We start from the raw sequence: 13351 nt of genomic DNA, 5'->3' as shown, positions 1-13351 counted from the left end.
GTGGATAGGGCACTAGCCCTGAAGTCAGGAAGACCTGAGTTCAAATGTGATCTCAGACACTTAATACTTCCTACCTGTGTGCCCCTGGGCAAGTCACTTAACCCCAACTGCCTCAGTTAAAAAAAAAAAAAAAGGACTATAGCTTTCCATTGAGATCAGACAATATAAACTCTTAGTATCACATTCCTAAGGCAAAAATCAAAACATTTATTAGGACCTGAATAACAGAAATGTTAAAACAGAACTTTGAGTTCATTCATTTGGATATTTTTTTCCAACAATTATATAGTGAACTGGGGAAAGAGGGAGAGAGCACAAACAGAGAGGAAGATAGTACATTTCCTCCAGAAATCACACACCAACAAAAGAGAAAACATGTCTATATTGAACCATATGACCACATGGCAATACATCTATGTATTTAGACATGTATATAATATGGTTTAGAAGGAAGAACATTAGATTCAAAATATCTGACTTTGATTCCCCAATTTTGCCATTGACTGGTTATTATGTAAATCTGGGCAAGTCACAACCTCTAAGTCTTGGTTATTTCATCTGCAAAATGGTGCTAGGTTCTGTAGTCCATACCCCAGACAGCCATTATGATCAACTGAAATAACATATAGTTAAAATTATATGTAAACCATTTATTCAAAATGCTGAGGAGACACTTAACAAACAACGAGAGTAGGATGTGGTTAGTCAATGAAGGTATCAATGAAAATTTTTGATTTGTATCATGTGTGTGGACTGGCTCAAAGATGTTTATGGCAAAGATGAATGACAAAAGCATTTTAATTGGCAATATGGATACTGGAAGAAATTGTGTAATATGACAAAATAGAGTAATAATCTTGTCATCAGGAAGAGTTAGCTTCACAACAAGCTTCTGATGTTTGTGAGTTGTGTGAAGGATGAGTATGATTTCAAAATCAAGCCAGAAGAGCTGGTGCCCTAACCACAAACTGGGAAATTTGGAAGAAAGGCGAGTCCTTTCAGTTCTGTGTCTTAAAACCACTTGTCAGAAATGATCTACTGAGTAACAGTCTGCTAACTGGTAGAGGGATTTCCCACACCAGGTGCATCCTGATACAATCACGGATCTTAGACATAGTTATATATCTAAGGCTGGTGGAGTGTAGAATGCTGAGTCGGTACAAAGGAAATGGAAATGGCATTTGGAAATGAGCCGAATGTCTGGGTTTGATGGGATGAGCAATTGGAAGCTATACTGGTTCTTAAGGAATGAGATGACAGGAGAAAAGTTTTGGGGGTGAACTTGCATAAGATATTTGCATATAGGATTAATACTATCCCCTGGTCAAGTCTTCACTATCCTAGGGATGTTGAACCCTGGCTAGTCTTCATGAAAACTACATGCTGAGGTGTCCCCACCTGATCTTTTATTCTCATTTCCCTTATGGCCCACTGCCATGCTCCAGTCCCATAGCTATTTCCCTTTTCTGTATACTTTGGAATATCTGGGGTAAAAGCACCAAACTTTTATCCAAAATCTTTCCTCTACTTTTATCTTCCAGCTCACTTAAAATTTTATTTTTAAATAATTGTTTTTTATTTTCAAAATACATCCAAAGATAATTTTCAACATCCACTCTTGCAAAACCCTATGTTCCAGGTTTTTCCTCTTTCCCTTCTTCCTCCTTCCCTCCCCTAGATGGCAAGCAATCCAATATATAGGTTAAACAGGCAATTCTTCTATACATAGTTCCACAATTATCATGCTACATACAAAAAAGTCATATCAAAGAGGGAAAAAAATAAAGAAAAAAAAGCAAACAATAACAAAAAACTGAAAGTACTATGTTGTGATCTACATTCAGTCCCCGTAGTCCTTTCTCTGGATGCAGATGGCTCTCTCCATCACAAGTCTACTGGAATTGGTCTTAATCACCTCATTGTTGAAAAGAGCCAAATCCATCACAGTTGGTTATTACATAATCTTGTTGTTGCCATGTACAATGCTCTCTTGGTTCTACTCATTTCACTCAGCATTAGTTCACATAAGTCCTTCCAGGCTTCTGTGAAATCATCCTGCTGAGCGTTTCTTATAGAATAATATTTCATTATATTCATATCCTATAACTTATTCAGCCATTCTCCAATTGATGAGCATCCACTCAGTTTCTAGTTCCTCGACACTACACAAAAGGCTGCCACAAACATTTCTGCACATGTGGGTCCCCCTCCCTTTTTTATGATTTCTTGGGTAACTGGCCCAGTAAAAACACCGATCAAAGGGTATCCACAGTTTGATAGCTCTTTGAGCATTGTTCCATATCGCTCTTTAAAATGGATGGATCAGTTCATGACTCCACTAACAATGTATTAGTGTTTCAGTTTTCCCTTATTCCCTCCAACATTCGTCATTTTCTTTTATTGTCATCTTACTAGCTTACTCTTTATTTATTTTTACTAGCTTACTCTTGATGACATAGCTTCCTTGGCTACCTTTCTAGTCCTGGTTCCCATCTCTACTTCTAGGTTCTCCTTCCTCCACCATCACTCCTCCTCCTCCTCACTCAGTTCAAATCTATCACCCAATCAAACTCACCAGACCTCTGGCAGCCTTTATCTTATTTCCAGGATACTCTCCCCTTTGCCCCAATGAGTTCAGTACCTGGCTCTCCTTCTTGATTCCTGCCCTTATTTTAGGGGATTTCAACATATGTACCAATACTCCCTTTATCACCCTAACCTTACAGTTACTCAGTGTTTACTTATCTTCCATGACCTATTCTTCCACCTGCCTTAAAAATGGTCATGACTTTGATCTTGCCACTTCCTTGTGCATGAACTCTGAAATTCTCTTAGCTGATCAGTTTCTTGCCATACCACCTCCTCTCCTGGTCTTCCAATCCCACACCTTGTTTTTGGTCCACTTTGTGACTTCCAATCCCATAACTTCTCAGTTCTCTTCCAAGACATCAAGCCTTGGGCTAGCTTCACTGACTTCCTTTCTCCATCCTGATCCCTTGGTATCGAGTTTAATTCTATGTTGCCCCTTTCATGCCTTCATAGTGCTGAGATCAGCCTCAGATCACTCTCATCATCTGCTGCTTTTTCTCCTGTGGACGACAGTACTCTCTAGCATCTCCCCTGCCCCCCCCCAAAATAAACATGCTTCTTAAAGAGTCCATTGTGAGAGAAGAAAATTGAAATGCTGTGGTATCACACTCATTAAGCAGAAAAAAGTTCAAGACAGGAAATTCTGCAACTGAGTTTGAATTTTGTGGTAATGAATGAAATATAATGGAAAAAATCCAGTGGCCTGGTATTTGATGAGAATTTAAGAATTGCTAAATTATGGGCAGTAGTCAGAAGAAACACATCTGTTTGATTGAGGATAGGAGCTTGCCAAAATATTTAGAATGTGCAAAGAATATAGTTTTCAAGGATTTTCATTCAACCCTTTCTCCCACCGAAGTAGAAAGGGTAAGCTAGGGCTACAAGAAGTAGCAAGATCATGTATTCACTTATTTGACAATGGGGGAGCCCCAAAATCAACAACTACAAATACATGGGAGTAGTTCTTATTGAACTGAAGATATCAGGCTATTCAGAGTATGTAATCATTTGATTGGATAAAGTAGCAAAGTTCCTCTTGAATTCCTGCACCCAATGTTATGTAAAAAGTTATTACTGGGGGCAGCTGGGTGACGCAGTAGATAAAGTACCAGCCCTGAAGTCAGGAGGACTTAAGTTCAAATCTAGTCTCACACACTTAACACTTCCTAGCTGTGTGACCCTGGGCAAGTCACTTAACCCCAATTGCCTCAGCAAAAATAAATAAATAAATGAAAAATATTACCCCCAACATCTGTTGAAGGATGTTCTGAGTTTCATACTAGTAGACCTCTTCTATTCTGATTATCCTTTCTGGAGAGAGTAGGGACAATGAGTGGGGCATTATAGTCCAAGTTTTAATTTTCCCCCTTTAAAGCTATGTATAGGGTTAGATTACTTTCAAAGGTTGGATTATATCAGGAAAAACGCTGGCATCCTGGAAATAGTTGGTTTGTTTACATATTCTCCCCAGAATTGTCCTGCAGCTATCTTAAACTCAATAGATCTAAAATGGAACTTCCTTTTTTTCCTCCCAACTTCTATTCCCCTCCAGACTTCCCTACTATTTTCAAAGGCACCACCCCTTGTCCAATCTGTTGATTTTACCTTCATAAAATCTGTCTTCATAACCTTTTGTGCTCTGACATTGTTAACCCCTCTAGTACAGGCCCCAATCTCCTCAAGCCTGGATCATTGCACTAGACTACTAGAGACTCTGCTTGCCTCAATTCTCTTCCAATTCTACTCCATTTTCTACTCAACTGGTAAAGCTCTTCTTCAAGTGCAGATTTGACCACTTCCCCTCTTGTCCCCCAAATAAACTCCCATCAATGTTCTGTCACTTCTATGATCAAATACAAATTCCTCTGGTATTTAAAGCCCTTCATAACCTCCCCTCTTTCTTTCCAATTCATCCCTCACCAAGTTCTCTATAATGCAGTGACATTGTTCCTTACTTGTTCCTTGAACAAGATACTCCATCTTCCTACTTGGGCCAATCTCTGGCTGTCCCCCACTCCTGGAATACTCTTCTCCTCATCTACATTTTCTGGCTTCCTTCAAGCCTCAGCTAAAATCTCTCCTTCTTTGGAAAGTCAGTTTCTCAATTTGGAAGGTCTCAATTTCAATCACCTGCTGATGACTTCCAGTTATCCTGTCTATAGCTTATGTGGCTGTTATCTTCAAGATAAGGTTGTGAGCTCCTCAAAGGCAGACTCTCTGTATTGTCTAGTATCTCTCTTTGTATCTCTAGTGCTCAGGTACACAGTATCTAGTACACAGTTGGTGCTTAATAAGCCTTTAGTGGATGATTACAGGAAAAGATGAAGATTGGAGGCAGATAAATTGATCAGGAGGGTGTTGTCACACAGCAAGCATAGTGACATATGGCAATTCAGAAATGAAAGAAAAGTATCTATTCCTGAAATATTATGGAGAATCAGCAGAATCCTGGTTATGTGAGAGTGAAAAGAACTGAAAATAATTTCCAAAGTGTAAGCCCTGGTGGTCTCTGTCAGGGAAGGAGAAGCTGAACAATCACTCAGGTTGTTATAGGAGGCTTTTCAGACTAGATATCCACTGAGGTCCCTACAGCTTTCCTACTTCGAGAAATAGCTCTCAAAAAATTTTAAGATTCTTCCATCTTTAAGTGTATGCTTCTGTGATCATCATGCAAGGTCTGAAAGAGGTTTTCCAGAAAGCAGATGCTGAATGTGGCAAATATTAGGTTAAAGTTCTGTTTCTGGCTCTCTCCTGGAGCATCTGGCTCCTAGACCTCCTAGCTAACAGTGAGAGTTTGTCCTTGTCCTAGCTTCTTCATCTGAATCAACACCACAAATATGTAGTCCTATTTCTAGTGGTCGACTGTCTTGTGTTACCTCACCATGAACTGCTAATCTTCAGCTTGTGTTCTCTCTGCTTTGGCACTCCTCAGTGGGGTCTGTCTAATTGGTGCCATCTGATCTGGATTTCACAGGTGCTCACCACAGGTCACAGAGCTCTATCTGATTTTAACCCCAGAAAAGAAACTACTTCTATGTAAAAGGCTCACAATGCCAAAGGACAGGACCTTGGAGGGCTCCCTGGGCAAAATCAGATTGTTCTACAAGTGGATGACATTTTCAACAAGTATGGAACTTCAGGGGAAACTTATACTGAAATCAATCCAGTTTAGATTAGGTGTGATTTGTTTGTCTCATTCAGGGGACAATCTGATCTCTAGTCTTAGATAAAATTGAATTTATTCAACTTTGGTTGATCTTTGCTTTGGCCTCCTAAACCTGACTGCCCTAGATTATTTCACTCAACCTACTACCAGCTACCAGGGCCTAAGCTGCTCAGCATCTTGATATCTGCCCTGCCACCAAGTACAAATCCCCATTCTACTCACTTCTACTGTACTCAGGAACAATAATCAGCTCAATATTACTACTTACTAGTCATTACAAGGAAAAGATCAGTTGAAATACAGAACAAAATACAATCCCAAATCTTTTGTATCTGAAGCATTATAAATATAACTTACCCCTCAATACCCAAATGGCACCATCCATACTCCCACTTTTAAGAAAAATTTCTGCTGCCACATTAACAATCTGGCACCGTGATGCTAACTTCTCAGGGCCAGTAAGTCCTTTTAAATTTGTGAAATGGATTTGCAGTTCATGCAGTTTGTCAAGTACCTTCCTTCCCTGTAGCAAAAACAAAGAAAACCAACTAACTTGATTATATTACTTTAGATATTTAGAGTAATAAAGAGTTACTCACTTATTATTGGTACAATTATTCAATTTGTGAATTATCTAGGACCTTACTATCTTTAACTATGGACAATAATTACTCTAGTGGTAAATTTAGCTACTCAAATAACAAAAAAGCCAAAATAACTGAGTTTTACCAAAATTTGCTTTTTCTTATTAATTCAGATACAGAGATACAGGTCTATCAGAAGCAAACCAGATTTTGAGGTTATATGTGTTTCTAATTTACTTTTCATCACTCTTTTCTTTTAGTATGGATAACAACATCAAAAAAATCTGTATATTGTTATTTGCCCCACCAGAGGATTAGGAATATTGCCAAACTGAGCTATTTAAGAAATGTTTTTCCTTCTAGCATGGAGGCACATAAATTCTAAAGAGTCATTTAATATATTTAATATTATTTAATATTTTACTAGCTCTTACAAAGGAATCTCAAAGATGCTTGGGGATTAATATGAAGGACACTGAACACTTTTGGCTACATAGAAATCCCTAAAAGCCACAAAGTAGAACAAGTTATCTATGGAAAGCCAGATAGTATTGTGACACACAATGATCTATGGGATCACCCCAGAGCTGTTCTGCACCGGGTAACTGTAAGACCAATCACTGAAGGTAATCAGAGTATAAAGACATGCATGATAGTTCCTGCCCTTGAGGGGTCCACAGTCTAATGCGGAAGAGAACAAACTACAGAATGAACTGGAACAATCACCAGGCAGGGGACTAGAATCAAGGGGGAATTGGAAAAAATCTTTCTATAGAAGGTAAGATTTTTAGCTAAGACTTGAACAAAATCAAGAAACGGACATACCTTAATCAACAATCAAGTATCAAGATAAACAAACAAGGGATTTAACTATTGTAGGGAGCCTATGTCAAGTTGTATTAAAATATTCTTAACTGAAGTTTTTAACCTATTAAAATATTCCTAGATTTGAAGTAGTCCTTGTTCTACTTGTTCTAAAAGGAAATCAGTAAGAATTGAAGCAATCTTGAGTAACATCAGGAATATGCTAAGTTTGGCTTTATTTCCTATGAAAGAAGTGTGACTACAAGTATGTTTAATAAGCAGCATTTCTGTGTTGTAAGGTCTGTAAAGTGCTTTATGTGTACTGTTTTGTTTTGTTTTTTTGATCCTCACAATAACCTTTGGAAAAAGGTATTAGTATCCTTTCTTCTTCTCATTCTATAGATAAGAACAGAGACAGGGAGAGTTTAAGCAATCCCTTAACTGCTAATCTATGGTAGGTTTGAGCTCAGGCTCACCACTGTGCCTGGTGACTCTACAGTGCAGAGAATACCCTTATGAGGGAGGGCAGGGATGTAAGACACTGGTGCATCTTTCTCCTTAGGTCCTGGTTCCCCCTTCCTTCTGTTTTCCATGGACTCTTCTATGCATTGACTATTGAGGGTCTTTTTATCCCAATGGGTAGACTTGTCCTTATTAAGGATTTAGGGAGACTGGTATTATAATAAGCACAGTGACCAGAGTATAAGCATAGCACTGAAAGGTAGCCTTAGGTTTTGATGCCAGAAGTCCATCTCTAACACCAAGATACATGTCAGGTAGGTTTTAAGGAGAAATACAACCGTCCTTTAGTCCCTTGGATTAAGCCCAACTATCTCTGGCATTACCTCACAAGAAAGAGAATATATAAAAAATGACTTTATAAAATGTATATGTCCCCACACTTGGGGTTAAGATTCTAATGCTGAGCAGAGGGGAATTTAAAACAGCTGTGAGTCAGGCACTGTTTCTTCAGGCTTTCCTCTATCCTGGGTCCTCTCCAACTCATCAGCCATCTGCATGGACATCATTTTTGTCTCCCATAAAAAGTATAGAGCTTGGGCATGGAAGTGACTAATTATCTTAATATATAAACTCGATATATTTCATTCCCAAAACAAAATAATCCCTCTCCCCCACCATGAAATACCTTTGACCACTGTAGAAGTTTGTGATAAAAGTAGATTGCACTGATCCCGATTCTTCCCAATAAAGTTTTATCAATTTCACTGTTTTGGGGATCTTTGCAGACTGAAAAGTAAATAGTTATGATAGAACGTGAAATAGCAACTTTAACCTGTACAAATTATTTTAAATGATAGATTAAAGTAATATTTTAAAAGCAACATTTTTATACTTTATAGTAATAAATATATTATCTCAAATAATTTCAAATCAGGCGAGACCTCAAATTTTACTCCAGTTATTGAGGAATTAAATTAGGAAGAAATTATGAGATTTGCTCTCAGTGACAAGAACTAAAAAAACTTGGAATGTTCTTTCTAATTTGCTAGCACCCTTGCTGCTACTTCAAATGAAAAAAAAATAAAGCTTATGAAATAGTGGAGATTAGAACTCCAGAATCTTGGATTTGAATGCTATTATTCATGTAATTCACATGTAATTTAGTTTATAAAAATTCTTTTGTAGTTAATGCATCATTGAAAGAAGCAAAATAAGCATGTAGGAATAGATTATTTCATGTCTGCTTCCTTTCAATTTTACAGCATAAAAAGAGCCCCTTCTCCTCTTCCCCCCCCCTCCAGTTTTTCTAGGGTCAAGAGCAAGCTAGGAGTCAACTTCTCCATCACATCCGAGTAACTTTTACCTGCATCAGCAAATTCACAAAAAGGAATTCCTTGTCTTTCTTCTTTGTAATCTTTGGTTAATGCTTCAGCAATGAAAGCTGAAAATCTCTGAAGATCTGCAAATTTTTCACAGCCTATTTTTACATTAATGTACAAATTTCCCAAACTGGTCCAGTCACCTTTTTCTTTACAATGCTATTGAAGATGACAGAAAAAATGATTACTTACACTAAATCAAATAAAACCTTTAAATAGGCATTACAATTCTATGCTGAGGTACACCTCTCTTTTCTGAATATAATAAATTTTTATGAATTCAGGAGTTTTAGAAGATTTCACAATTTAAATCTTCAACTTCTATTTAATTCCATGAAGTATCCCCCATACTGAATGGCAAGATGCAATGAATTTCACAAAATTAGGTTTTCAGATATGTAAACTGTTGAAATTTTACTAGTTTCAAATAATTATGTTTTCCTATAACTTGGACTTTATGAATGAAAAAACTGTTTTCTGCCTACCAATTCAAAAAAAAAAAAAAGACTACTGATGATATACTCTTATAAGATTGGTTGCTAAAATACATTTTTGTAAATTTAATTATGTTTAGTACAATTAAGCATTTTAAGAGCAGCTGATGCTTAGTGGTATACTCTTCTCTAAAAATATCTATGGTATTTATTTCATCTTTAAAGATAATTTTTTTAAAAAGAGAGAATATACTTAATAATGGGGCAATTGCATGGCTCAGTAGAGAGAGTACCAGGCCTAGAATTAGGGATTCTCCTCTTCCTGAGTTCAAATTGGGTATCAGACACTTATTAGTTGTGTCACTCTCCTGTTTGTCTTAGTTTTCTTACCTATAAAATGAGCTTGTGAAGGGAATGACAAACCATTCCAGTATCTCTGTAAAGAAAACCTCAAATGGGGTCACAAAAGTTGGACATGACTGAAAAATGAATGGACGAATGCTTAATGATAAAATATTAGTTTGCTATACATTTTGTACCAAAAACTGTATTGAAGGTCACAATTCCTGTGTTATATACTTTAAAGATCTAAGTTGAAATACTTACTTAATGATACAGGTGTGCTCACATAGTTATGTTATAAACTCCTATGTTAGAGCAGCTAGATAATATAGTGAAGTGAATAGTATTTAGACTCACAGATTCCAGTCTAGGAGTCAAGAAAACTTGAGTTCTAATCCAGCCTCGGACACCTTCTAGCTCTGTGTCCCAGGGCAAGTCACATAACCTTGTTTGCCTTAGTTTCTTAAGTCAGAAAAGAAACTGACAAAACTAATCCAGGATCTTTGCCAAGAAAACCCCCAAACAAGGTCAAAACTAGCTGGTTATGACTTAAGTAACTGAACAATAACAGACCCCCTATTCTCATCCAGTTGATGAGATCCACTTGATCATTTACTTAAAATTGTTTACAATACCATTTCCATGGAATAACTGTGATGTGTAATGTTTCATTTAATATTCCATTTTTGTAGAAATCACATTAGATGGCATATGACTATGATCAAATTAAAACTGTGTAAGTAACATCAATTTGGCTTGCATACTCTACTACTAAATCAATGGCTAGGTCATCAGAATAAAAAAAAAAAAAAGCAGATCCTGAAGTTTAAAATTGGCCAGTAACTATTGTCTTTAATGGAATATGTTTTCTAATGAAAATAAATTTTGTTTTCTCGAGTTTAATAAACCTACAAGATAAAGAAATTAGTGTTAAGAGTGGAAATATATTTTAAATCAGTTATTAATCTTGGTTTGCTAAACATTTGAGTATTCTTCCCTCTTCAAAAATTTTAAGTTGGAGATATAATTAAATATTTTCTTTGGATTTTTATTGGATGAATAGAAAATAAGCAATCTGTCTTAAAAACAAAAGTTCTAAGTCGATAGGTCACTTACCTCTATTTCAGTTATTGCTGAATTTAAGTCAGAGAGCCAATTCTTTTTAAACTGTCTCACCCGTAACCTTTAACAATGGAAAAAGGTTAATTACTCTTATGTTTACCAGACTACAAGGCTGGATATTTTTAGAAGTTCAAATGCTTTTCACCTTAGATAAATTTCAGGATGGTATAAAAGTTTCCGACCTCTAAAAAGTTATCAGGAAATTTCAAAATAAAATTCACTGTAGCATTTATCATAGCACTTGATAATACAGAATGGTCCAGAAAAAATGTTGCAGGAAAAAAAAGAGGGTATTAATGGCAAAACATAGGAAATCATTTTAAGGTGATTAGAAACTAGTCTTCTGATGTACAACCAAATCCTTCTTTAACAATTAGTAAAGTTTTCAGTTATTATGGGGGAGAAAGAAGTGTCTGCAACTCTTAAGGACTACAGCAGAATAGAAAGTTTGGGGGAAGCCACCTGACAGAAAGATGAATGGCTCAAGATGCAGAGCAAGGTGCTTATTTTTGGACATGGCCAATAAGGGGATTTGTTGTGCTTGACTGTGAATGTCACATGGGTTTTGTTTTCCTGTTGCTTTTTTCCCCTCAAAGGAAAGAAAGCAGGAGGGGGAGAGAATAACTGCTTGTTAATGGCAAATATTTTTAAGAGAGAGTTCTGGCTAAGTATGGGGTTGCTCTTCTGTCCATCAATCAGCATCTCTCTCTAAGAGATGGTGCTACCTAGATGGAAGCTTGGTTTATATTTTCCAAGGGAAAAAATTTTCACATCTTGCTGACAACATTCTGTTGATTCTATGGGTGTGGGACAGTCTATTTTCAAGGTGTAAAATGTAATATTGGCTCAAATGAGGCAGACTGTATGAACTGTCTAGTGATGAGGATAATATTAAGAGCTCTCTTGACTTACAGTGGGCTACAATCTAAAAGTTCATTTTTTAGTCAGCTGTTGAGAACTCAGAATTCTGTTAGAAAAATGAAATTGTTTGTAACAGGTTATGTTTTATCTTCTTCCTTTAGTAATATAATTAAGTGGGAAAATATAATTAAGTTAAGAGAAATATGTTTTGCAACCAATATTTTTTCAATTGTGTGTATTATCAATACAATCTTTGTCTGAAATGATGGACAGAAACCACTTCTTTAAATTCATAAAGTCCAAGTTGAGAAAATATAACTATTTGAAACTAGTAAAATGTCAACAGTTTATTTACTACCACTCTGAAAATCTAGTTCTGTGAAACTCATTCTATTTTGCTATTTAGAATGGGGGCACCATCACTATGTTCAGAAGACACTGAACATTTAAACAGGTAACTAAATTATCATGAATTCATAACTCCTGAATTCATGAGAATTTATTTTATTCAGAGAACAGGGGCACCTTAACAGCACAGAGTTATAAAGCTTATTAAAGGTCTTATTTGATTTGGTATATGTAGTCATTTTTAAAACCATCTTTAACAGTATCGTAATTAGAGATAGATGAGGAAACAGAAGAAGCATTATAGTCATTCTGGAGGGACACATCTGGGTACTCACATAGACTTAAGAATAATCATCAAAAGTAACAAGTATCTAAACTCTGAAATGGTGGGAAATAGAAGAAAAAGGTAAGGGCAAGCATATGTAAAATCCTACTAAGAGGAAAGAAAGGAGGTGGGAATGAAAGACCCTTGAGGATCAGAGGATGGCCAAGATGACTACCATCAAGGATCATAAACCCAGGACATGCAAACTGACATCTGGAACAGCTGTAAGGTAGATGGACAAATGGGAAGCAGTGTGTGAGTGACATTTCTTAACTTAGACATCTGCCATTTGGGCAAGCCTTGAGTATGAGACTGTCTTAGAGGAGAGCGTGAATAACTTGTGACAAAGTAAAATTCTGTATTGGTGTTTTAATTTCTGAACTTATTTCCGAGACGAAAAGAAAAAAAACATTTTTGGTATTTTAATAAAGCTTTTTTTTTTTTTTTTTAAAGCTTTCTTACCTGGATTTCATTTCTAAAACAGCATTTATTTCTTGTTTGGAAGCCTGTACTTGGTATAAGAGCTTAATAAGATAGTTAAAATGTTCAGAATCAAGAATCATCCCAGCTTCTACAAGCTGCAAAATAGCAAGAGAAAAAATATTGATAATACTTTCTACTGCAAACATTTAGACAAAACAAAGCATTCAGCCATTCTTCTTCTGCTTTCTTTAGACTGTTAATTATTGCCAAAAGGAATGAGGATGGAACCTACCGATACCACAAAAGAATTAACTAAAGAATTAAAATATTTAACTAGGAAAGTGCTATTTTAGGCAGTGGGGAATAGTTGCTAGTTTAAAAAATCTACTCAAAAAGTTTCTGAAGAGAGCAAAGCCACTCTGAAAACAAAGTGTGATAATGACAAGTGTTCTAAGAGCGTGTGTGTGTGTGCATGTATACCACATAGACCCTAGTGGTATAAGCAGTGTCTA

At 36.3% G+C, this 13351-nt stretch overlaps 1 protein-coding gene across 1 annotated transcript in view; it reads right to left on the bottom strand.

The window, feature by feature from the left end:
• TOPAZ1 (testis and ovary specific TOPAZ 1) overlaps positions 1–13351 on the bottom strand; it is a 66546-nt gene that overhangs the window by 6960 nt on the left and 46235 nt on the right. Inside the window, exons 11-15 of the mRNA XM_052001380.1 lie at positions 12879–12994; positions 10877–10943; positions 8969–9143; positions 8291–8391; positions 6113–6278 (exon numbers count right to left, since the gene is read on the bottom strand). Of these exons, the coding sequence (XP_051857340.1) occupies positions 6113–6278; positions 8291–8391; positions 8969–9143; positions 10877–10943; positions 12879–12994 (625 nt within the window). The remainder of the gene's footprint in view (positions 1–6112; positions 6279–8290; positions 8392–8968; positions 9144–10876; positions 10944–12878; positions 12995–13351) is intronic.

The sequence above is a fragment of the Antechinus flavipes genome, chromosome 5 (genome assembly GCF_016432865.1).
Source record: "Antechinus flavipes isolate AdamAnt ecotype Samford, QLD, Australia chromosome 5, AdamAnt_v2, whole genome shotgun sequence".
NCBI lineage: Eukaryota > Metazoa > Chordata > Mammalia > Dasyuromorphia > Dasyuridae > Antechinus > Antechinus flavipes.
This window is presented reverse-complemented; position numbering and strand designations above follow the sequence as displayed.